This window comes from Bufo bufo, chromosome 2 (assembly GCF_905171765.1).
Source record: "Bufo bufo chromosome 2, aBufBuf1.1, whole genome shotgun sequence".
NCBI classification, from domain to species: Eukaryota; Metazoa; Chordata; class Amphibia; order Anura; family Bufonidae; genus Bufo; species Bufo bufo.
The window spans coordinates 207504943-207531906 of record NC_053390.1 but is presented as its reverse complement, the minus strand read 5'-3'; the positions used below and the strand labels follow the sequence as shown (position 1 = coordinate 207531906).

At 44.2% G+C, this 26964-nt stretch overlaps 1 protein-coding gene across 3 annotated transcripts in view; it reads right to left on the bottom strand.

Moving 5' to 3' along the window:
* HECTD4 (HECT domain E3 ubiquitin protein ligase 4) overlaps positions 1-26964 on the bottom strand; it is a 234016-nt gene that overhangs the window by 43112 nt on the left and 163940 nt on the right. For all 3 annotated transcript variants that reach the window (XR_005776144.1, XM_040416050.1, XM_040416049.1), the window contains exons 54-62: positions 21981-22117; positions 20807-20967; positions 20449-20630; positions 20139-20344; positions 19822-19952; positions 18092-18297; positions 10660-10839; positions 1461-2740; positions 914-1121 (exon numbers count right to left, since the gene is read on the bottom strand). Coding sequence is in view for 2 of the 3 variants with exons in the window: in XM_040416050.1 (XP_040271984.1) it covers positions 914-1121; positions 1461-2740; positions 10660-10839; positions 18092-18297; positions 19822-19952; positions 20139-20344; positions 20449-20630; positions 20807-20967; positions 21981-22117 (2691 nt within the window). In the remaining variant the exon portion in view is untranslated. The remainder of the gene's footprint in view (positions 1-913; positions 1122-1460; positions 2741-10659; positions 10840-18091; positions 18298-19821; positions 19953-20138; positions 20345-20448; positions 20631-20806; positions 20968-21980; positions 22118-26964) is intronic.

Here is a 26964-nt window from a genome sequence, read left to right as displayed (position 1 = left end):
GCGAGAAACATATTTACCTAGTCTTATAACCAGATTAACTTTAGAAGTAAACTCTGCTAAAATGGAGGGGACACTTAGTGCCATAAACTCAAAAGATACCTTCTGTATTGATTATAGTATTTCCTGCCATTTATCCGCCTCTATTGGTCAGAGATCCTTTTTCCATCTCTCTTTGGCCTCATGCACACGGCCAGATCTGTTTTGCAGTCCACAACACAAACGGTGGCTGTGTGCGTCCCGCACTTTCCTGACCAGCCTTTTCACTTGGCTTCACGGCAGTCAGCATTTTTTTGCAGCCCTAAAGAAACAAATGGGTCCGCGCCTGATTCACTGTATTCCATGTGCATGAGGCATTTGAGAGAGAAAATGTTTTAAAGAAATTCCTCTAAAAGGTACTTATAAAATGCAAAATTATCGCTCTGGTTACCTCGTGGTATGCTACTATACGATAATTCTATGCGATAATACTAAAATTTACTATGCGATAATTCTAGTTGTCGCTGAAAGATTGAGAACACCCTAAAATGATGACCCCGAGTTACCCCCCCCTGCAATTTTGATGCCGTTCCGGTCGTCCCTGCTCTTTACTTCACGGTTCTGATTTGAGACACCGGAAATGGCTCGAAATGCCCGGTCAGTAAACCACTGGTTGAGGTGGCTTACCACTGCCGTTGAATGGCTGAGCAGTCATTTCCAGACATTTCCTGTGTGTAAAGCCAAGAAGTATAGAAAAGTGGAGACTGGAGCAGTATCTGCACTGTAGCAGCAAGAGACCCGAGAGGTAAGTAATGCAAAATTTTTATTCTTAACCCATTCTGTTCCTCTTTAAAAAAAAATATTACCATAGTATTTATAAGATAAAGTAGTAAAACACAACAGAAGAGAACTGGTTCACTGATAGAGTTCAGCTCACCTTTCAAGGACTTATCAGTGAAATAATCTCCTAAACCTGGAATTCCTTGTGTATCAAATAAACTCTGGTTTACAGTAGAGACTGTAAGGATTTCTTCAGTTGACATCTCCATGAGCTCATCTTCACCATCCAGGCTGGATAAACCAATAAGATCACTGCTGTTAAACAAACTAGCTCTAATTTTTTCAATTTTCGCCCGAGAGCGCACCTGTTAAAGAGAATTAAAAAATTAAAATAAAAAATCTGAAGAAAATTCTGCAGGCACATCTGTACTGTTCATTAAAATATAAACCATGTAAAATAGGGTTTAGAAAAAAGCATCATATACAATTGTGTCTGCAACTGTATGTTTTAAGAACTACCCCACCTTTTCATCATGTTTTAAGAATTCTGGAAAAGCAGGGGGCAGTAGTGTGTAGAGTGGATGAAATAGGTGTAGGCCTGAAACAGGTGTAATAGGTAACACTAGATAATATTTAAAACAATGAAAAGTAATTCTCTATATAAAACACTGGATACAAAGGATATGTCACAGACAGAAAATTACCTCCACAACTGCAAAACCTTTGATGGGCTTGGACACTGGAGGCTGGTTGTCCAGTAAACCTGTAACATCCGGTAAAGAGGTGGTTTCTACATTATCAAGTTGTTCGATTAGACTTCCCAAGCTGCCCATACTTCCTGTGCTGCAGATGGATAGGTCCAGACTCTCCTGGCTGGACACAACACTTGGCTCCAAAAGACCTTGAGGTACGGCAATCTCTGGCACAAACTGCTCCATGGACGCTTCACTGGTAGCTTGTGAAACTCCCTGAGAGCTACACAAGGAAGCCTGACTTGTGGAAGCAGAAGCGCTGACACTAACCGCAGGTGTCACACTGCTGGAACTACTAATATCCATGTTGTCCTTTACTGGAACTCCAGGAGTTTTATCGGCCTCAGTTTTGCATTCAGCTCCTTCAGTTCCCTCTTTGGTTTTTGTTGTTTCTGCATCTTGAAGGGGGATATAGATCTCATCTTTAAAAACCCCACCATGGGCATTGCATGCTTTTCGAATGGCACCTCTGACAACAGATTCTTCGAGGTGAGTTGGAATTCCAGAAATTACAAGCAAGCGGCTATGTGCTGTGGGTCCAACAAGTGCCTGGCTGGCATCTGCTATGGCATCGTTTGTAACACCCAAGCCTTGTGGATCTTTATTAGTTAGGTGTCTGAGAATCATTAGCAGAGTTAGAGCCCTGTGAAACCACAACATATCTTCTGGCTTACCTCCACCCATACTAAGCAAAGCAGGGTCATTCTCAGCACCTCGTGAAGATGTGTGCTTTGCAGATGCAGTTTTTTCACGTTTGATCTTAACTTTCTTCCGCTTTGAAAGCAGGCTTGGACTTTGCGGAGTTTGCCCAGGAGAAGATGATGATGATGAAGACGAGTCACTAAGGTTTGTTGCAGTTGTTGTGGTCATCACACTTACTGCAGCACTCATATTAATAGGAAGAGTAACTTCAGCCACAGCCAGGCAAGCCTCCATTAAAGCATGAAAATAGGTGGAGAAACGTCCATGCTCAGTAATCCCAGGCACCGAGCCTCCACATGCATTTCCGGAAGTCCAGTTTTGGGTCTCATCATCATACAACTTACGTAACTCTGTTTGCAGAGCCATAAGCATTGCTAGACATGGATTCAGCTGAAGAGCAATTGAGGATGACAAGCCTGCAGGATTCTTCTTTTGCTCTAGGTGGTGAATTTTACGAAGCAGTTCAGCCAGCAAGTGGAACAGTAACTCCTTTACAATCGGAGCCAAGTCTGTTGTCCACATCAAATTACCTAAATAAATAAAAAAAATTAAAACATCTCTACTGTTACCATGTGGAATATGTACCTAAATATTGCCAAAAGTAAGGTTACCATGCCTAGTTATTAAACTCATTTTACAGACCTCCTCAAATTTCCTAAATATATAGTCATACAGAATATTAACCATAGCACAAGTTTAATTGCAAAATATACAGCATGAGTAATGTTATATGACATATATCATCTTAAAGAATATAGTTCCAAGACTCAAAATGTTTTTAAGTCTCATTTTCCTAAATTTCCCATATTATTATTATTTTTTAAATCACATATTAAAGGGGTTTTCCCATCTAGGACATTGATGGCATATTGTTAGGATATACCATTAATGTCAGACAGGTGCAGATGCTAAACGTGGGACCCGCACCAATATCCAGAAAAAGATGCTTGAATTGAGCAGTGAGCAGCCACCTTCCGTTCATCGCTATGTTAGTTCTAAAAACATCCGAGCTCTGGCTCAGCTATTTCTGGCAGTCATACAGCGGTAAATGGAGAGGTGGCTGTGCTTGCGTCGTGCACTCTCCATTCACAGCTATGGGACTTCTGAAAATAGCGATATGCCATCAATGTCCCAGATGGAGAAAATCCTTTAACAACCTACAGTTGCAAGAAAAAGTATGTGAACCCTTTGGAATGATATGGATTTCTGCACAAAATGGTCATAAAATGTGATCTTAAAAAAATTAAATTTTACCATGTTTTTATTGAACGAACCATGTAAACATTCACAGTGCAGGTGGAAAAAGTATGTGAACCCCTAGACTAATGACATCTCCAAGAGCTAATTGGAGTGAGGTGTCAGCCAACTGGAGTCCAATCAATGAGATGAGATTAGAGGTGTTGGTTACAGCTGCCCTGCCCTATAAAAAACACACACCAGTTCTGGGTTTGCTTTTCACAAGAAGCATTGCCTGATGTGAATGATGCCTCGCACAAAAGAGCTCTCAGAAGACCTACTATTAAGAATTGTTGACTTGCATAAAGCTGGAAAGGGTTATAAAAGTATCTCCAAAAGCCTTGCTGTTCATCAGTCCACGGTAAGACAAAGGGTTATAAAAGTATAAAAGTCACAACAGACAATCACAGTCTGCTTAAACTAATAAAGCCCCTTTCACACGGGCGAGATTTCCGCGCGGGTGCAATGCGTGAGGTAAACATAGAATGTGTCGGCAGATAAGAACCATTTGGCCCATCTAGTCTGCCCAATATACTGAATACTATGGATAGCCCCTGGCCCTATCTTATATGAAGGATGGCCTTATGCCTATCCCATGCATGCTTAAACTCCTTCACTGTATTTGCAGCTACCACTTCTGCAGGAAGGCTATTCCATGCATCCACTACTCTCTCAGTAAAGTAATACTTCCTGATATTACTTTTAAACCTTTGCCCCTCTAATTTAAAACTATGTCCTCTTGTAGCAGTTTTTATTCTTTTAAATATTCTCTCCTCTTTTACCTTGTTGATTCCCTTTATGTATTTAAAAGTTTCTATCATATCCCCTCTGTCTCGTCTTTCTTCCAAGCTATACATGTTAAGGTCCTTTAATCTTTTCTGGTAAGTTTCATCCTGCAATACATGTACCAGTTTAGTAGCTCTTCTCTGAACTCTCTCCAAAGTATCAATATCCTTCTGGAGATATGGTCTCCAGTACTAAGCACAATACTCCAAATGAGGTCTCACTAGTGCTCTGTAGAGCGGCATGAGCACCTCCCTCTTTCTACTGGTAATTCCTCTCCCTATACACCCAAGCATTCTGCTAGCATTTCCTGCTGCTCTATGACATTGTCTGCCTACCTTTAAGTCTTCTGAAATAATAATCCCTAAATCCCTTTACTCAGATACTGAGGTTAGGACTGTATCACTGATTTTATATTCTGCTTTTGGGTTTTTACGCCCCAGGTGCATTATCTTGCACTTATCAACATTAAATTTTAGTTGCCAGATTTTTGACCATTCCTCTAGTTTTCCTAAATCCTTTTCCATTTGGTGTATCCCTCCAGGAACGTCAACCCTGTTACAAATCTTTGTGTCATCAGCAAAAAGACACACCTTACCATCGAGGCCTTCTGCAATTTCGCTGATAAAGATATTAAACAATATGGGTCCCAGAACAGATCCCTGAGGTACCCCACTGGTAACAAGACCTTGGTCTGAATATACTTCATTGACTACAACCCTCTGTTGCCTGTCCCTCAGCCACTGCCTAATCCATTCAACAATATGGGAGTCCAAGCCCAAAGACTGCAATTTATTGATAAGCCTTCTATGTGGGACAGTATAAAAAGCCTTACTAAAGTCTAGATAAGCGATGTCTACTGCACCTCCTCCATCTATTATTTTAGTCACCCAATCAAAAAAAATCAATAAGATTAGTCTGACATGATCTCCCTGAAGTAAACCCATGCTGTTTTACATCTTTCAATCCATGGGATTTTAGATGTTCCACAATCCTCTCCTTAAGTATGGTTTCCATTAATTTCCCCACTATTGATGTCAGGCTTACTGGCCTATAGTTGCCCGATTCCTCCCTACTACCTTTCTTGTGAATGGGCACAACATTTGCTCATTTCCAATCTTCTGGGACGACTCCTGTTGCCAGTGATTGGTTAAATAAATCTGTTAATGGTTTTGCTAGTTCACCGCTGAGCTCTTTTAATAGCTTTGGGTGTATCCCATCAGGCCCCTGTAACTTATTTGTATTAATTTTAGACAGCCGACTTAGAACCTCTTCCTCTGTAAAGACACATGCATCAAAAGATTCATTAGTCTTCTTTCCTAACTGAGGTCCTTTTCCTTCATTTTCCTTTGTAAAAACTGAACAGAAGTATTCATTAAGGCAGTCAGCTAGTTCTTTATCTTCTTCCATATACCTTCCTTCTTTTGTTTTTAATTTGGTAATTCCTTGTTTTAGTTTCCTTTTTTCATTTATGTATCTGAAGAATGCCTTATCGCCTTTTTTCCCTGACTGAGCTAATTTCTCTTCTGCCTGTGCTTTAGAAGCTCTTATAACTTGTTTGGCCTCTCTCTGCCTAATCTTATAAATTTGCCTGTCATCCTCGTTTTGTTTTGTTTTATAATTCCTAAATGCTATCTTTTGGTTTTTAATGATTTTGGCCACTTCTGCTGAGTACCACAGTAGTCTCTTCCTTTTTTTGCTTTTACTGACAAGCCTAATGCAATTTTCTGTTGCCTTCAATAGTGCCACTTTTAAGTAGTTCCATTTCTCTTGGACTCCAATAAAACTGTTCCAATCTGATAAGGACTCGTATACCACTAATCTAATTTTAGAAAAGTCAGTTTTTCTAAAATCTAGAACTTTTGTTTTTGTGTGGTGTGACTCAGTCACTGTACTTATAGTAAACCACACTGACTGGTGATCACTAGATCCCAAGCTTTCCCCTACAGTAATATCATATACCAAATTTCCATTTGTAAATACTAAATCTAAAATGGCCTCCTTCCGGGTTGGCTCCTCAACTACTTCCTGTAGAGATAATCCCAATAGGGAATTTAGAATATCTGTACTCCTGGCAGAACTAGCTATTTTGGTTTTCCAGTTTACATCTGGAAGATTGAAGTCTCCCATAATGATAACTTCCCCCTTCAATGTCATTTTAGCTATTTCCTCAACTAGTAGATCATCTAATTCTTTGATTTGGCTCGGTGGTCTATATATCACACCTACACGAGTTACCTTATGATTATCAAGCTGCAAGGTAACCCAAACTGACTCTAAATTGTTCTTGCTAACTTGTATCAAATTAGATTTTATGCTATCTTTCACATACAGGGCCACCCCTCCCCCTTCTTGCCTTCCCTGTCTTTCCTGTATAGAGAGAACCCAGGTATTGATATATCCCAGTCATTACTCCCCTTGAACCACGTCTCAGTAACAGCCACTACATCTATATTCTCAGATGCCATTATAGCCTCAAGTTCATTGATCGTATTCCCTAAACTGCAAGCATTTGTAGACAAGAATCTGAGCTGGTCATTTCTTAACCTTTGTGCTACTGGCATCTTCTGGCATTGTTCCGGGGGGCAGTTGGACTGCTGGATTATCACTATTTCGCCCCCCTTTCCTAGTTTAAATGCTCCTTAGCAAATACTTGGAACTGTTCACCGAGGACATTCGTTCCCTTGAGAGAAAGATGCAAACCATCTTTCTTGTACAGTTCTTTTCAATTCCAACAAGAGCTAACATGAGACACAAAGCCAAACCCTTGGTTCAGACACCATTCAACAAGCCATACATAGAATTCCTTAATGCGCATCTTCCTGTCATGCTGAAGGTTATGCACAGGCGAAACTGCAGAGAATGAAACAGTTGATGCAACCTCCCATATATCCTTTCCAAGTGTGTGAAAAGCTTCTTTCACCTTTGAAACCTCATTGCAAGCCAGATCGTCTGTCCCAAGATGTACAATAACATCCACTTCCCTTACCTGCTTTGCTTGCCTAACAATATTAAGGATCCGTCGTCTATCCCTGCTAGCGGTAGCACCAGGGAGACATCTCACAACACCATTCTCCTCAAACGTCACACCTCTTATGATGGAATCGCCCACCAACAGCTGCTTACTATCAATCCTCACCTTCTCCTTTTTGTCTTTGGCTGCAGTCTTACATACTTTAGGCATGGGAGATGATTGTTTTTCACCCACTGTGCTTGAGCCATCCTCCATGTTGCTCTTGCATTCGGAAAGTGCTGCAAATGAATTATGTAGAGCCACAGACTGTGGGACATGTCTTCTATCCACAACTCTCAGTCTACCAGAACCTACAGTAATCCATCCTCCATTTCTAGGGGGCCTCTGTGGCAGTGGCATTGCAATGTTCTCAGCCTGAGTTTGTTTAATGGTTAATTCACAAATCTCAAAAAGGTAATTTCCTGCTGCATTATGGAGAGCTGTCTACAGATCAGACGTATTGCACCTACACTGAATCCGGACCCATTCAATTCTAAAGGGCTGTGCACATGAATGTTGGTTTTCACGCATCACTTGTGCGTTGCATTAAAATCGCAGCATGTTCTATATTCTGCGTTTTTCACACAACGCAGGCCCCATAGAAGTGAATGGGGCTGCGTGAAAATCGCAAGCATCCGCAAGCAAGTGCGGAAGCGGTGCGATTTTCACGCACGGTTGCTAGGAGACGATCGGGATGGAGACCCGATCATTATTATTTTCCCTTATAACATGGTTATAAGGGAAAATAATAGCATTCTTAATACAGAATGCATAGTACAATAGGGCTGGAGGGGTTCAAAAAATAATAATAATTTAACTCACCTTAATCCACTTGTTCGCGCAGCCCGGCTTCTCTTCTGTCTTCATCTTTGCTGTGCACAGGAAAAGGACCTTTGATGACGTCACTGCACTCATCACATAATCCATCATCATGGTGATGGATCATGTAATGGACCATGTGATGAGCGCAGTGACATCATCAAAGGTCCTATTTCTCAAAGAAGAAGACAGAAGAGAGACGGGCTGCGCGACCAAGTGGATTAAGGTGAGTTAAATTATTTTTTATATTTTTTTAACCCCTCCATCCCTAATTTACTTAGCATTCTGTATTAAGAATGCCATTATTTTCCCTTATAACCATGTTATAAGGGAAAATAATACAGTCTACACAACACCGAACCCAAACCCGAACTTCTGTGAAGAAGTCCGGGTTCGGGTACCAAACATGCCGATTTTTCTCATGTGCGCGCAAAACGCATTATAATGTTTGGCACTTGCGCGGAAAAATCATGCATTTTCCTGCAACGCACCCACATCTTATCCGGGCAAAAAACATGACGCCTGTGTGAAAGAGGCCTAACACACAAAGAATTAAATGTTACCATGTTTTTATTGAACACACCATGTAAACATTCACAGTGCAGGTGGCAAAAGTATGTGAACCCTTGGATTTAATAACTGGTTGAACCTCCTTTGGCAGCAATAACTTCAACCAAACGTTTGCTGTAGTTGCAGATCAAACGTGCACAACGGTCAGGAGTAATTCTTGAATATTCCTCTTTACAGAACTGTTTCAGTTCAGCAATATTCTTGGGATGTCTGGTATGAATCGCTTTCTTGAGGTCATGCCACAGCATCTCAAATCGGGTTGAGGTCAGGACTCTGACTGGGCCACTCCAGAATGCGTATTTTCTTCTGTTTAAGCCATTCTGTTGTTGATTTACTTCTATGCTTTGGGTCATTGTCCTGTTGCAACACTCATCTTCTGTTGAGCTTCAGCTGGTGGACAGATGGCCTTAAGTTCTCCTGCAAAATGTCTTGATAAACTTGGGAATTCATTTTTCCTTCGATGATAGCAATCTGTCCAGGCCCTGACGCAGCAAAGCAGCCCCAAACCATGATGCACCCACCACCATACTTCACAGTTGGGATGAGGTTTTGATGTTGGTGTGCTGTGCCTCTTTTTCTCCACACACAGTTTTGTGTGTTTCTTCCAAACAACTCAACTTTGTTTTCATCTGTCCACAGAATATTTTGCCATTACTGCTGTGGAACATCCAGGTACTCTTGTGCAAACTGTAAACGTGCAGCAATGGTTCTTTTGGACAGCAGTGGCTTCCTCTGTGGTATCCTCCCATGAAATCCATTCTTGTTTAGTGTTTTACGTATCGTAGATTCTCTAACAGGGATGTTAGCATATGCCAGAGACTTTTGTAAGTCTTTAGCTGACGCTCTAGGATTATTCTTCACCTCATTGAGCAGTCTGCACTGTGCTCTTGCAGTCATCTTTACAGAATGGCGACTCCTAGGGAGAGTAGCAGCAGTGCTGAACTTTCTCCATTTATAGACAATTTGTCTTACCGTGGACTGATGAACAGCAAGGCTTTTGGAGATACTTTTATAACCCTTTCCAGCTTTATGCAAGTCAACAATTCTTAATCGTAGGTCTTCTGAGAGCTCTTTTGTGCGGGGCATCATTCACATCAGGCAATGCTTCTTGTGAAAAGCAAACCCAGAACTGGTGTGTGTTTTTTATAGGGCAGGGCAGCTGTAACCAACACCTCTAATCTCATCTCATTGATTGGACTCCAGTTGGCTGACACCTCACTCCAATTAGCTCTTGGAGATGTCATTAGTCTAGGGGTTCACATACTTTTTCCACCTGCACTGTGAATGTTTACATTGTGTGTTCAATAAAAACATGGTAACATTTAATAATTTGTGTGTTATTAGTTTAAGCAGAGTGTGATTGTCTATTGTTGTGACTTAGATGAAGATCAGATCACATTTTATGACCAATTTGTGCAGAAATCCATATCATTCCAAAGGGTTCACATACTTTTTCTTGCAACTGTATATGTGAATATTAAATGAATTTATTTATTTTTACAAAAAATGGTGGATGGTTTCCTGGAAATCATTTTTTGAAGTCACTCCACATATTCTCCTTCCTGTCTTGGCTCTAACTTCCTCCTTTGTTTCGACATTTAGCACAGCAAACAGTCTCACTTGATTTTCTCAGTCAGACCATTCACTGTGACTTTAGAGGGAAAGGAGATGAGTGACTTAATTTGACATCACACATTACACTGATAAGAGCAGTGCCCTTTTGTGACATCTTTGGGATCCCTATCTATAGGGAGTTTTATCATTTATCATGTTGAGTGGCACAGAAGGACAAAACTTTGTATTGAAATGTCAATGCTACAGTGCTGCTGAAATGAAAAAGAAAAACAGGCAAAAATTCTGTCAAAAATCTATGAGTATTCTGTAAAAAAAAAAAAAACTTTATGAAGGAAGGAAGTGTTCCTTTAAGCTATGCTCACAAAGCTTATGAAGTCTAGTGTTGCAGTAATCACAGTTCTAATTACACAAAGGAACAAAACTAATGGAACCATCATGGAGCGTTCTCCTTACATAAAAATTCCACTACTTGCAGGAGGACAGACGATGGGATAGTATCAAGTTCATCTTCTGATTTCTCATCCACATCTTCAAGCTTCCATGATAAGAGCTGCTCAGTAAAAGCCATGGCAAGTGGAAATTCCAGGGGAAGGGAATGAATTAACACCACGGCTCCTGGCGCTGGAGATACACCTATATAAGGAATTCCAAAAACACTTTACAATAAAAGATTCAATGAAAACATTTTGTTAACTTATACACATAAACCTCATCAGTTCTGCACTGAGAGAAAATTGGATTTTTGTACTTACCGTAAAATCCTTTTCTCGTTCAATACATTGGGGAACAGCACCATGGGTATTTGCCCAGCTACCACTAGGAGGTGACACTACATATCAAAAAGGCTGGCTCCGCCCAGGTGGGCTATACCCTCTCCACAGCCACTAGTCTAATCAGTTTGTGCCAATACCGGTAGGAGAGAGAAACAAAAGCGAAGAACCAACATGTCCTGGACCGGGGAAGGAAACGAGAACAGCAGTCCGGTGACAGGAAAAGAAGTGAAAACAAAAGGGTGGGATCTGTGTCCCCCAATGAATTGAACAAAAAAGGGATTTTACAGCAAGTACAAAAATCCAATTTTCTCGTTAATGTCATTGGGGGACACAGCACCATGGGACGTCCCAAAGCAGTCCCCGAGGGTGGGAAGGAAATCTCATGCAAAAAGTTGGATGCACAGGTGCTGGAGAACCCGGTGACACAAACGGAGCAGGAGAGGCCATAGCATGAAATGGTTTCAAAGGAAAAAATATAGGAGACTGTCAGGATCCCAAGGACAAGTGCCTGGGAAAAGAACCCAAGAAGGAACAAGGGGAAAGAACCGGCTCCTCCCGAGGTGGGATAGGGAGTAAGGCAGATGTCCTGCGCAAGAACCAAGAGTTGAACAAGTGCGCACTAAAGAGCCTGAGGAAGGATCTGGAAGAACCAGAGCTCGAGTAGCACAGCAACGTCTGTTGGTAACTACCTAGTGCTCTGCATATGGAAGAATGCTCCAGGAGGAGAATCCATAAGAGGATAGACCCAACAAGAAAATTAGACTATGAGGGTACCTGGCAGGAGAGAAAATGCCTGGAAAAAGGACGGAGCAGTCCTTAACCAAGGAGAAAACTTCCTGGAAACAAGCTAAAAAAAGACACTGTGGACAGCCCCTCAGCAAAAGGAAAGCGCTTCTATAAGGCCTGGAAGCAAAGGAACCCGACCAGAAAGAGGACCCAGCAAGGAAAAAACTCTAACTTGTCTCAGACCAAAAACATGGCCTGTCTGTGTCCAACCTCCTGTAAAGGCCAGGGTAGAGAGGAAACCATGGGAAGAGAGCAAACCTCTAGGATCGAGCCTCCGACAAACGAACAATACATCGCTGTGAAATGTAAGACCAGAGATATCCCTGGCCACATGAAGTCTCAGGGAAACAAGGAAAAAGGAAAACAGTAACAGGCCCTGGTAATACAAGCGGAGATACACGTCTGAGAGATATTGGAGTAGAAGGGAAAGGACTCCAAACAGCCTAAGGAGGAACAGTTCTCAAAATGAGGGAAAGCTCCAGCCCAAAAGTGACCAATACGATCCAAATTGCAAACCGTAACATTCAACTCCGAGATACCAGGTACTTGACCTGGTGAGATGGGAAGAGCCTATGGAGACCCCATAGGGAAAAGAACCAAACCGGGCCCAAAGAAGCAGCTGTCATACAGAGCATGTGCTCTTTTTGTTTTTAGCCCTTTTCCTTCTTTCCCCTTCCCTCCCCTTCCCCCTCTTCCCTCTTTCCCTCTTTCTCCCCTCTCCCCCCCTCTTTTTTTCTTCTTTCTTTTTTCTTTTTCCCTTCTTTCTCTTTTCTTCTCTTTTGTTGTTCCGTCACAGCACCAGTGGGTTCTTTTTACACATTAACATAATATATTTAAGTTTATACATAATTATATGCACTTTGCACTTTTTATAAGTCACTGGTTCATACAGTGAAGGTACACAACAAACAACACATGAGGTGTTTTGTTCTCTATACAATATGGATCTTTCATATTTTTATTTACACCTATTTATAATAAATATATTTTTTCACCTGATATATGAATTACCAGAGGTATTACCATACCAGGGGTCACGCATATAATAAACATGCACACTTTTGTTATATACTGGGATATATTTTCCCATTTATGCACTTTGCACTTTATTGGTATCACTGTTAATATTGGTGACCTATAGATGTAAAGGTTAGGTACCAACCTATAGGATTGATGTACATCTGTCACCTGAATTATGAGAGAGAGGATGTCTGAATCATTGGTCAAATGGTATGTCTGTGGAGTAAGCTGTTATATGATGCATGTATGTAGTGAATAATCCTGCATATTAATTCTTATATTTACATGAATTAGATTTTCATCTATGTATGTCCATATTAAATAATTGATGTATATGTCTTTCCAGTACAAATTTGACTGCATATGTATGTTCTTTCGGCCTGCTAAACATGTGGACATTTCTGTATGATGGATCCGAATCATATAGGAAAGTTGGGATGACGCTACTGAGCTGCGCCTAGTATGTGCGCGCTCAAGTGACGTCATTCGGATCACGTGATCACAAGCGGATCATATGTTTCCGGCTGGTCACGTGGTCCCCTAGATGCCGGCATCCAGGAAGTTCAGTTGAGTAAATCCGGTGCAGTCCGGTGACGTAGGAATAATGACTACCGGTATGTGGATTGGCTGATGCTTATATTTAAACCATGTCCTCCAGTGATGACGCTACCCCCAGACGAAGGTACGCCGAAACGCGCGTTGGGGTTGGCGCCATCCTGGAGGAGACTCTTTGCACGGGTAAATGTCCCTTTTCTTATCATGTCTGATTCTCTATATGCATGACTATGTCCTTTGTACATATTTTCATGATAGGGACTCCGTTCATGCATGTCTCCTCCAGTGATGTTTGCTTTTATCTCCTGCACTGTTTCTTTTTAACCATGTTTGTCGTATAATGTGATTTACAATAAAGGATTTAATTCAGTACCAGCGGTCTGGCATTTTCTATGTAGGTGGTTTATTATATTTGTTGCCATAGGCTAGGTTAGCACTTTAATGTGTATTTAATTGATGGTTACGGTATCTATTTCGGCATGTGCTGTCAGAGATGCCACGAGTAGATTCCCCAGAGGGAACAGGCCAGCTAGATGGTCAAAGGATCATTGGGGCAGGCAGGGACTCCAAGCAAGATTACCCAGACAGAGGCTCAAGTAGGGACAACAGAACTGGACCACATGAGGACAATAATAGCCAGATTATCAAGGGGAAAAATGAAATGTATCCACCATAGGGAAAAAAAACATCACCCATGGTTAACCAACCATCCCAAGTGTAGTGGCTAGAAAACTGTATAACAGTGCACATGGAATGGGAAAGTACAGCAGCCTGGATTTTGTAAAAGAAAGGCCAGACATTCATGTCAGAAGAGGATGCAGAATTCGCCAGGGAAAGCCGGGAGAGACTACACTGACATGTAGAAACCAGCTACCAGCAGAGCACAATAAAACCCCCGAGGAAGGGTGAAGAAACTGACAGGTGCAGAAAACGGCAATGCCCAAGGGGACGGCACTTCTGTCACGTAGCACCACTAATCCGCGAATCTAAGGGTGTACAAAGAACGCCTGGACCATGGAAGAACTACGGGACCATATCCGATACCAGGGCGAGCAGCGGAAAATCCCACCCACCAAGTAGGTGTGTGGCGCTCACTAGTCCTGTCACAGCCATATCAGCGAGGAGATCCATCGATGACCCGAAAACTGCAGTAGCAGCTGGTGCTCACAATGCTGCATATCCCTGCAGGATATGAGCATTCAGTGGAGATCCAGGAACTCTGTCAGGACTGGACCATGTAACTCTCTGAAAACAAAGCAAAAATGCTGTAAAAAACAACTCGAGTACTCCATCATGAAATGGGGTAACGCGACTGTGCGGAATACAGTAGTACTTTATAGGGTTGACAAAAGACAAACCTAGCATGACAGACAACAACCTGCCCACGCAAGGGGAGTGTGGTTGTCTGGTGCGCGACAAGCAATAAAGTAAAAAATCATGCCTAGTACAGGGGTAATGAGAAGACTTAGAGGTACTGCATCGGGTGTCAGATCTGAAGAGGCCAGCCATATACTGGATCTAAGAATTGTGGGGGGGGGGGGGGGGGGGGGGGGGGAGGGGGGAAGAACATATGGTTGCCAGGTACATACTCTAACCACGATGGCCTGTCGGATACAGCGCCTTGAGATAGTACAAGTACACTGCCGAGCACGACGGTAATGAGGTGCCAGATGCATACTAGAACCAGAAAAGGGTGATAAATAAAGAGTCTGGGGATGGTACCATCACACAGCATGAAGAGGGGCCCCATGATTGCCTAGCACACATTAGAGCCAGGAAAATACACCCAGTAATGCAGGAGCCGTATGGGCCACAGATTGTACCAATAGAGCACAGCACTTAGAGATACTATAAATACTCCGCCTGAATGGGAGTAATGTGATTGCAAGGTGCACACGATAATGAGTGGAGACATACTGTAGCTACAGCATCTGGAAATAGCATAGGTACTGCGCCTGATAAAGGAGTAGAATGACTGCATACTAGAACCAGACATGTGTAATGGCGAGTAAAACGGCTATGTAATGCAGACTAAAAACCAGACAGATGTAAAGGCTACAGCATCTGGAGATGGTACAGGTACTCTACCCAATAAGGGAGTAATACGTTGTGTAGTGCAGACTAAAAAACAGACAGATTTGATGGCTACAGCATCTGGAGATGGTACAGCAGGTGCTCCACTTAAAAAGGAAGCAAGGTGGTTGCATGGTGCACACTAGAGCCAGACAGGTGCCATGACTACAGCAATAAAAATGAAATAAAATGAGTCACTAGGTTTCAACGGTACTTGCGCTGCTGGTCTCCCGAAATGAAGTGGGTTCTTCACAAATACAAAGTGTTAATATAGTGGGACCGCGCTGCTCCTTATTCACACACAAAGCGTTTTTCCAGGAATGCAGGTAATCACTTTCTCTGGCTAAGGACAGACACCCTTCAGTTGGATAGCAGTGTGCTTCAACACAGAGAATCTCGCCCCTGACAAAGCTTTATGTGAAACCCGGATCGGGCTGTGCGGAAAGAATATTACTATATTGATATGCTGAATAACCATTTTACTTCTGTGAGTATAATAAAACAGAAAGTTTTAACTGTGTCGGAGGTACTCTCACTATTGTGTGATTTATGACATCTTGCAGAAGAACCTTCAACGATCCAGCATAGATTTGCTGAGTTTCAATCTGTGTTGAAGCACACTGCTATCAAACTGAAGGGTGTCTGTCTTGAGCCAGAGAAAGTGATTACCTGCATTCCTGGAATAACGCTTTGTGTGTGAATAAGGAGCAGCGAGGTCCCACTATTTTAACTCCATGGCTACAGCGACTGAACATAGCATGTATACTTCGCCTGTGGTGCACACTAGGACCAAACAGGTGTAATGGCTACAGCCTCTGGAGAGGATACAGGTACCGTACGTTATTAAGGAGTAATATGGTGAACCAGGGCTCCCCCTGTAATATGTTGCGTGGTGCACGCTAGCCCCAGGATGGTGTATTGGCTACAGCGTCTGGAGAAGTAAAACGGTGGCCTGGAACACTCTCCAACTAGGAGAGTGTTGAATATAGCCCCTGGAATAGAGAAATTACTCCAGCTGAAAAGGAGATACCTTGGAACAAGGAAAGTCTGCCAGATACATCATTTGGCAGTGGTACGAGTACCCCACTGTGAAGGCGTACGTACCTGGGACACCATATAGGTGTGCTGGCGTGCTAAACACGGAGACGGGTAAAACACCACGTACTGGAGAGGCGCCAAACTGACTTACCTGTGTGGATAATATCCTGTGCACCCTGTGGAGTGCCATCTGAAAATCAATTAAAGGGGATACCAACCCTGGAGCTCACTGTGCTCAGTGGACATTTGTTTTTGACCACCCAGAGAGATTCTGTATGATGGAAGACCGCCTGATACTCTGTTCCGAGTCAGAATCGGTGCAGAGGTGTCCCCCGAGGCGGCGGAAGATGCAGCAGGGGAGAATACGTCACCAGCCTCAGACCTGTCCTGGGGGTGACCCGAGGATGCCGAGGAGCGGGACATAGTTGTGACAACCCGAGGTCGCTTGCGGGACCTGGTGTCTGAATGTGAATGTGCCCCGTCCGCGGAGGGGTCTCTGGGAGGGGCAGAGGCGGCTGCAATTTGGGCAGGCAAGTGGTCCAGCGACTCCACCATGGATTGGGAGAGTCTGACAAGGTTCCCTATGGCTTGGGACAGGGAAGAGGCCCATTCAGCAGGGACCGACACAGAAGGGGTGGTCAGGGAGACATGAAGGGCCTGGGAGCAAGGTACTGCGCAGAAACAGGGAAGGCTGACCGCATGGCAACTTTTTATCACAACGGGAGCACGTATATAACATGGCGACAAGGAGCGGGGGCTGGGAATGAGAGTCCTCTCTGGAAGACGACATGGGGGCTGATTGGAGCCTGAAAAAAGAAAAACAGCCAGCCAAAGGCTGTCCTACCAGACCCCAGGTGCAGTGTTCCAGAAGAGGTGCTGCAGCAGTTGCTACCAAAATGGAGGCTCTTTCTTCTTGAAAAAGAGGTTAAGTGAACCTCCCCCCACAGAGTAAAGCCCGCGCTTGGCTGGGATAGGAGGGGAAGAGAACCCCTCCCATAAGCTGAGAGGAGCAGGGAGGGGCCAAGAAAAAGGCAGAGAAACGAGGGGGGAGGGGCCGGGGGGACCCCCTGGGGCAGAGACGCAGGGGGTAATACTTATCGTCCGGCGTCTTTAGGCGCCGCAGGGTCACCCCTTCAGCAAACCCAACACTTACGTGGGATTGCCAGCATGCCACTGCGGATGCAGTAATGGGGGACTGGGTGACCGGCGTAGGTACTTCAAGTACACGCCCGCAGGGGGTGCAACTAAAGTGGTAATCCACGATGGAGCCCAATCCTGCCGCAGGCCGAGATCTGCAGAAGAGAGGAAAAAATAAAAATGAAAAGCAGCAAGACCTGCAAAAAACAGAGCAGGTCATGTCTGCCTCCTACAGACACTAGAGTAAACTGATTAGCCTAGTGGCTGTGAAGAGGGTATAGCCCACCTGGGCGGAGCCAACCTTTTTCATATCTAGTGTCGCCTCCTAGTGGTAGCTGGGCATATACCCATGGTGCTGTGTCCCCCCAATGACATTAACGAGAAAACTTCAGTAAGATACTGTAAGTAAATATATAACAGAAATATGGTTTGGGATTTAACAGGTTTGAATAAAAAAACTAATCTGAGGCGAACATAAGAAATATTTAAGAGGTACAATATACCTAGCTTGACGTGGACCTTGTCAGTAGGTATGATTGCCGTTGGGTATTGGTTAGTGGTTGGCGGTGGTGTGAGGCCTGTATTGCTGGGAGAGGCATCTCGTGGGTAACACACGGATTCAATTAAATTCAGTTGTCCATTTCTCTTCACTTTATGACCAAGGCCATAGAGCAGAATGCGAGCCCATGGAGCTTTATACAAAGAAGAGCTAGAACCAAATGAGAAGATACATTTAGGCAATAATAGTGCAGTCACATCAACCCAATGTCAACAGAATTCTAGTAATTTATCTCAACACATGCTCCCCACTAACATCAAGAATATGTCAACAAGACACTAAAGCTGACTGTAGATTTAAGATAGATATCAGATGAGCAAGCTATTTCTCTGGATCCCCCCGCCCCATCCATATGCACATTTGGCTGAGGATGTCTGTGTTCTGAATGGGGAGAGGGGAGTATCTTTCTTGAGAACAAAAGGGTTAGGAACGTGTACATCTAAAGGCTATATTACACCAGCCGATTTTTCATATGAAACGCTCGTTAGCGATCAGCCTGTGTAATACAGGTTTAACAGCCTTATCACTCTAACTGACCCCTGACCGACCCCCCTTGACATTTAAGCAAGAAGCTTTTGCCTTAAAAGAAAATGTGTCACCAAAAATTTTTCTGGCAGTTTAAACCAAATATAAACACATATCCTTTTTTCTCGCTCGTATCATTGGGGGACTAAGAACCTTGGGTATAGCTGCTGCCACTAGGAGGCGATACTAAGCTAGAAAAGTGTTAGCTCCTCCTACCAGCTATACCCCTTCCAGTCTGGGGAGAGCTAACCAGTTTTTAGCTTAGTGTCATTGGAAGCAGAGTATTGTTGTGCCATTTTTTATTTTAGTTTGTTACTTTACTTTTCTCATTTCTAGGTACGGTCACTTTTTCAGCCAGGATGCGTTCCCCCCCGATGGGAGGAGCTTCAGTTTTTTCCTGGGCTTCAGTGAGGGGGTGTTTCTTTTCTCCTCCTCTCACTTCATCCACAGCATGAGGCCTCTCCATCTTCTTAGGGGATATCAGGACCTGGATACGGCCTGCCTTCTCCAGTCTCCTCCCTGGTAGGACAGTGTCTTTACTTTTTCTTTCTACTGTCTCCTCTGGTCCTAAGGCTAGCTAGTAGGCTCTGTCACTACTCAACCATGTCTGAAGCTTCAAGTGGCCCACTTACGGCATCTGCCCCCACTCATTACGCCTATACCAAGTGTGATCTCAAGTTCTCCTGCGGTCAACCGGACCCCCTGTGCTCTGTGTGCAGAGACCGTCCGCAGCTCCTCCAACACCTGAGCATTTGCCCCACTACCCTGACAGAATGGAACCAGGTTAGCCACAGCAAAAGGCGAGGCTAACCTATCTAAGGTCTCTCAGTCCACCCTCATCCTAATAGGTCAGCTGGTTGATCAAACACCACCCGCGCAACTAACCCCATCGTCAGGTGACAAACCCAGGGGCAGGCACTCAAACAAACTAGAACAGGACACTGTTCCTCGTCTGGCTCGTAAGTTTTGCCACCTTGGCCAGGAACCCGTTCGGACGCCTCCTCCTTTCCTTTGCAGGATTTTATGGGTTTTGCTTAAATATAGATATTAACATGGAAAATTAAAAAGATCATCAAAAATTCTTTCAAAATGTTAAAAATAAAAATGTTATTTTCTTTAGGATGGACACTGGTTGCTTGGATCACTTACTCTTTACGGAAGCCAGACTGGCTTTCCGTACAAGATACCACAACAAATGCTGCTCCGGGAAAATTAACATCCATACTGACTTTGGATTCCGTGACTGTGAATTCTTCTGATGGAAACTGCTCTGGAGCATTCTAAAAAGAAAAACCCAATAATAAAGCTAAAAAAACACAGCTCGCACTTCTAAAGTGCTGCAATAGCAAACGTTAGCACACTAAAGAGGGTATTATCTGAAAAAACAAATACATATGAGAAATATTGTAAAAGGTTATAATTATATTACAAGGTCTTAAAAGGACAGGGATCACGGGCGCACCAACCTGCAGGAATGAGCATATCTGCTTGGTAAGGTCCAGAAGACTTTCTTCGCCTTGATGTAGAGCTCTAGTGATGGCCACCCCAAGCCATTCTCTAATTGCTTGAGCATTTCCCTGGTAGAAGAGGTCTGTGGTTGTGCAATTCTGAGAATGGATGCAATGTTGCAAGGACTGTGCTATTAGGATAGAGCAGGAGCTAATGGTGCCATCTGTCAAATGAACAGTAAACACATTTTAAATGTATACAAAAGTAATGTGATGACCTAAAAAAAAACTCAATTACTGAATTAAACAAATAAAGGTACATGTTTACCAGGAAGAGGAGGAGTTAGAAGTTGATTTGATAGCAGCTGCAGATGCTCCAGTGTGATGTCCCGAATAGCAGGAATATGGAACAAGCGTGTAAAGGTGTGTGGAGACTTTGGTGCAAAAATATTGAGTAACGCAATGCGGCAGTAAAGTCTGGCAAGTGCAGATTCACATCTTAGCAACTCCCTGGTCAAGAAAGAACATTTTTATTTTATGGTAATGTAAATCGTCACTGTTGAGTTGTCTTTGAACTTACTCTATATGCAAATGTTTTTTCTTCAAAGAAGTCATCCTCTGTAACAATCATACTCCCATCAGTCACTCAATTAAGCCTTTATGTTTGTGATAAATGGACTCCTTACCTGTGAATTTGGATGTTTGTGCTATCTAAAGTCACTAAACCATTGGTGGCCATTCTTCTGTATCCCACAGGTGGACGCTCCAGCATGTCTATAGGATACCAGTATCTGACTAAGACCCCTTCACTCCGGAGATATGTCTCTACTTGCACCAATTCATTTACCTATAAAGGCATACAAACATAAAATCCTGCTAGAACACAAAGTGCAAACCCTAGCTACTAGGAGTAAGATAATATACATCAAATAAAAAAATAAAAATAAATTATATATATATATATATATATATAAATATATATATATATATATATATATATATATATATATATATATATTTTAACATATTAATGAGCATCTGGCATGGTTTTAGGTAACACTATAGTACTTTTAGGAATAGTACAGAGTAAATAATGTCTCTTAAATTTAAAGTGTCCCATTGTGCAAACCATCAGAAAATCTTCATGTGCAATGAGTCTCAGAGCGTCTTGACTTTGGAGGCTTAGTTCACACTTCAGTTATTTGGTCAGTTATTTCCATCAGTGAATGTGAGCTAAAACCAGTAGTGAAGCCTACACAGAGATGAGGTATAATGGAAAGATCTGCTCCTGTTCTGTGTTTTTGACCCACACCTGGTTTTGGCTCACAATAACTGACAGAAATAAATGACCAAATTAACTGAAGTGTGAACTTGGCCTAATTGGTTCTCAGAAGCATGAAGGAGGATATATGACATGCCAATGGGTTTTCAGCATGGGGAAGCAGCTGCTAACATAATCAAAAAGGATCAGAGTTCAAAATATATCTATCACTCTTAAATAACTGTCTTTAATACATACGAATACTGCATTAAAGGGATTTTCCAAGCTGCAAATACTGATGACCTATACTCAGGATAGGTCCTCAGTATCACATTGTCACCTGCCACCTTCAAACAGCAGTTTCCGGCAGGCAAGCCATGATCTAATACGGATGAGCTATCCCCATGATAGTCAATATTACTAGTCTTGATGACATAAGTGTTCCTGTAAAATATCAAGTGGCTTGACTCATGATGGATTAATTTTCCTCTGTTACAATAAAAAAAATGACAAAAAAAAAAAAAAAAAAAAAAAAAAAACACTGCCCACTTCAAGCTCAAACATATTAATAATATTAATACAAAACAACATTTCCTCACCGAATCCACATCCAGAACCACTCCATGCAGGGAGAAGGTCTTCAGCATACCCCTGATGGCAAATTTTGGTAGCGCAGTTCCCACAGCGGTGCCAGCAACGTTGTTGCTGTCAGGTGATCTGATGACCACGGTAAGCCCTAAAGGCACAATGACCATTCAGTGATAATGGAACAATATACAGATAAAAAGCATACTTGAGACACAAGGATCTCCTTCTGTACCAATTTGTAACTTGTCTTGCTAAAGCTTATTGTACTTTCTTTCTTATTATGTATGTACACTCCTTATCATATGTACAGTGCCTGGAAAGAATGGCACTTTAATAGTAAATATCAAGAATAAGAAAGTTTAGACCTTCAGGGTGGCCTGCATAGATTTATTGATAAGTAGCTTTAGGCTAGGGCTACACGTGTCGTGCGACAAAAAGGGTACAACTACACTGCGATATGTGTCGCGCAACATTTTTTTTGTAATGATAATCAATGGTGTAGCACAGCAACGCGACAGTCGCACATAAATCCAACTTTGATGGATTTTTTTGTGACTGTCGAGTAACAGTTGCAGCACGACACCATTGACTAGCATTATAAAAAAAGTTGCCCGACTTTTCTGCAACACATGTCGCCATGTAGACCTAGCATTATTGGATTAAAGTACTGCATATCACGTACTATATACTGGCCAAAGATCAGATGAATACCATTGATTACTAGCTTAAACAATTCTTCCTAGTGCTACAGAACCAGGAAAGACAACATATACTTTTTTTCCAAAATTTATTAGGTAACCTCTATATCCAGCTTTTTAGGTCAAAAGGTTTTGATTATAACAATCTGCACATACAATATTAAAAATATGTCAAGTATACAAAATCCAGCAATCACAAAAGCCAGAGATTAATAATCTAAGACTGATGCAGAAATTTTATTAAGGGTAAGACGAAACAACGAGGTAAAGAAACGAGAAGGATTGACGGGGAAGGGATTGAAAAAACGAGATTTTTGTATAACTTACCAGTAAAATCTCTTTCTCGCTCTTTCCTTGGGGGACACAGAAGACCTTGGGTATAGCTCATCTCCATAGGAGGCGTGACACTAAGTGAAGACTGTTAAGCCCCTCCTCCACAGCGATACCCTCAGCCTGGAGAGAGAGACTGCCAGTTGCGTGTCCAAGCAGTGAGAAAAGGCAAAGTCCAACAAGGAACCAACAAGCCAACTACCCAACGGGTAACAAAAAACTCGGAAACCGTACAGAGAAAAAAACAATGAATGGGTGGGTGCTGTGTCCCCCAAGGAAAGAGCGAGAAAGAGATTTTACTGGTAAGTTATACAAAAATCTCGTTTTCTCGCCCAGTTTCCTTGGGGGACACAGAAGACCTTGGGACGTTCAAAAGCAGTCCAAAAGGGGGAGGGACCACAGCACCAAGGTGAAGCACCCGAAAGGCATCAATGAACCGCTGCCTGCAAACCCAGGCGGGCCAAGGCAGCATCTGCCAAAGTCAGAGTATGCACCCTGTAGAACTCTGTAAGGAGTGCAAGGAAGACCTGTGGCCGCCTTGCCCAAATGCATGGCCGAAGCCCAATGCCTCCGGCCCAGGAGGCACCGACCGCTCTGGTGAAATGAACGGTGACACCAAAGACAGAATCCTGCCCTTGGTGCGGTAACCTCAGCAATAGCCAATCTGAACAAGCGGAGGAAAAACACCCTGGAGTCCGTCAACCCTATGCACAGACCTCCTGGAAGCCCAAGAGGCCGAACGTCGTCAAGAGTCGGAGATCTCCAAGTAAAAAACGGCAAGGCCCAAACAACGTCCAAATAGGTGAAGTGTTGAAGCGAAAGGCAAACACCCATTCAGAAGGAAGAAACGGGATGTAGAACAGCCCTGTGCTGGAAAAGACAGAAGGCTCGTAACAAAAAAAGGGGCCATTCAGGCTCCCGTCAGAGACACGACTGATACGGAATACAACCGTACAGGACAGAAGGGGTAGAGAGAACTTCTGTAACGGCTCCAAGGACAAGATTGGAGCGCCGAGAGCTCAGTATATAGTCCCCAGGGCGGTACAGAAGGACAGTACAGAGGAACCAAAGAGCCACTCCGAGGAAGAAAGTCTTCACAGGCCCAGAGGGCCGGGGAACGCTGAAAGAGGAAGAACAGCGCCGACATTTGACACCTCAAGTAAAAGGAGTCCCAGGTCCAGGCCGGACTGGAAAAAAGACAGAACCATGGGGAGAGAAATTCAGAGTGGGGAATGCACAGCTTCCCACAGAACCCCAGACAAAAAAACCCTAAGTCTTATGACAGATCCTGGACGAAACACAGCCAGGAGCGGACAGTAGCGAACCCGCTGGAGTCGCCTGGCAAGCGGGCGAAAACCCAATGTGATCAGGCGCAGACCAGTAACACGGGCAGAAGGGTCGACAAAACTAGTCCCGTCGGCCCTCGAACAACGTTGTCCCGTATCCACCCGAGTGGGGGAGCAGAAGGACAGACGGAAAGAAACCAAAGGATCCGCCAGATGCCAGGACAAGACAGGCTAAAGTCCATGCTGATGTAACCACGTTGTACAGTCCCGGAGTGGGAGATCAAAGGACAATCTGGACCGAAAGGTAGTCCCCCCAAGTTACCGAGAAGGTAAGTCTACAGCAGGACCATTGTCTTAGAATGGACCACGCAATCTGCACTCAGCGGGAGGACAGAACGCGGTAGACTCGGTAATAGGCACACAGCTAATACAGCCAGTGTGAACAAGGGAGACAGTACGAGGCCAAAAGGAACACCGGAACCATCCACATGAACAACCATGCTCTCCCCAGAGGGGAGGACAGTGAAAGAACAGCCTCTGAAGTCTGGCGGAAGCCACATCGGAGTGATCTGTACCGAGCGGGAGCCAAACAAAGCCGGCGAGATAAGGTAGTCGAGACAGAGGCCGGCATAACACCCTCCAACCGAAAGGAGGAGGAGTGGGCAACAGGGAAGCCATAGGACAGCTCAAAAGCAGAACCCGCTACACTGTGAGATGCCCGGTTCACTGCCTCGCAGAAGGCGAATACCCTGAAGAACCCAAGGCGGAGGTCCTCCGGACCTGGGTAATCGAGCACCCAAGAGAAGTTGGGTGACCTTCCCGAGAAGAGCGGCCCGAACCTGGTAGCAGATCAGACAGAAGCGTAGAGGCGCCAAGAGGCAGGACTCATACCACACTGCATCCAAAGAGGAGGAAATTGCAGCAGGCAAGGGAACCGCAGTCCTGCCGGAGCCAACGAAGAATTCGAGAGGCGCTGCAGACAACAGCACTCTCGACCATGTGACCACTAGCGCAGGGAAGCAATGCCGCGGAAGGACGAATGGGCATGCATCTAGGACCCACGAACACTCCCTGGAATGAAAGGCCAACTAAATGAATGAGTACCACCCAGCTCGGTGCAGCAGAGAGCAATAGAGCCTGACCGGTCAGGTGGACAGAATGAACTCCTTACAGACGAGTGCAAGGCTTGCGGCAAGCATCGTATCCCAAGAAAACAAAAGTATGCCGCAGGAAGCAGGTGAGGCATACGTACGAGCAGCCCCGTAAGCAGCGAGAAGGCCAACCCACCTAGAAAAAGGGGGGCTCGCCCCAGAGTGCCACAGCATGTATGGAATTGCAAAGTGCAACCTGAAAGGGAGTTATGCACAAACCTAGTATAGCATGCGATGGAACGCAATCAGTCCGCCCCGAAAGGGGGGAAATTGTACCTGGCCAACTGCAGCGGCAAGAGTGCAAAGGCCCGTCCCAAAAGGGAGTGATGCCTAGGGCCGTACCTACTTCAGAGAAGCAGGACATACCCTATAATCCAGCAGGAACGCAGGAGGTCCACCTAGTGAAAGGGGAACATGCACAGGGGTATCCTAGCATTAAGTGAATGTGCAATAATACACCAACACTGAACTTAGCAAGAGTGCAACTACTCTGCCAATGAAGGGGGACATGTACAAGTCCAGCACAGACATACAAGGACAGCCGTGAATCTCATGAGCGTGCCAAATTCTGCCCATGGAATGAGGGGTGGTCACGCACAAGGCCAGCACCGTATCCAATGGAAGCGCAAGCATTCCACCCATGTTAGAGGGCCATTCTCATGGCCAGCAATGTATCCGGCGAGAGTGTAGCATGCCACCCAGAAAAAAAGGGGGGTAAAGCACATGGCCAGCATCTCATCCAGGGAGAGTGCGAGCACACCGCCATGCATGGGAGTCATACACATGGCCAGCAACGTACTGGCGAGAGACAAACACAGTCAGTAAGAATGTGTGTAAGTCGCCTGAGGAAGGAAGGCATGCCCATGGCTGGCAGCGAATCCAGCAAGAGTGCGTACACCGCCCACGGAAGAGGGGTCATGCATATGGCCAACAGCGGATCCAGCGAGAGTACAAGCACCCTGCCATGTATGGGGTACATGCACATGGCCAGCAACGTACCTGCGAGGAAACAACCACAGACAGAGGGATGGATGTATGCTGCCTGAGGGAAGGAGGCATACCCAAGGCCGGCAGGGAATCCAATGAGAGTGCAGCATACCACCTATGAAATGGCCGGCAGCGAAACCAGTGAGAGTGCAGCATAGTAACATAGTACATAAGTACATCATAGCACATCAGTGAGAGTGCAGCATTCCGCCTATGGAAGGGGGTCGTGCACATAGCCAGTACCGTATCCGGTGAGAGTGCAGTATTCCGCCTAAAAAGGGGGTCATGCACATGATCGGCAACAGATCCAGTGAGAGTGCTGCGTTCCGCCCAGGAAGGGGGTCACACACATGGCTGGCTCACGCACATGGCCGGCAGCGAATCCAGTGAGTGCTGCGTTCCGCCCATGGAAGGGGGTCACGCACATGGCCGGCAGCAAATCCAGAGAGAGTGCAGCGTTCCGATTATGGAAGGGAGTCGTGCACATGGCCAGCACCGTATCCGGTGAAGGTGCAGTATTCCGCCTAAGAAGGGGGTCATGCA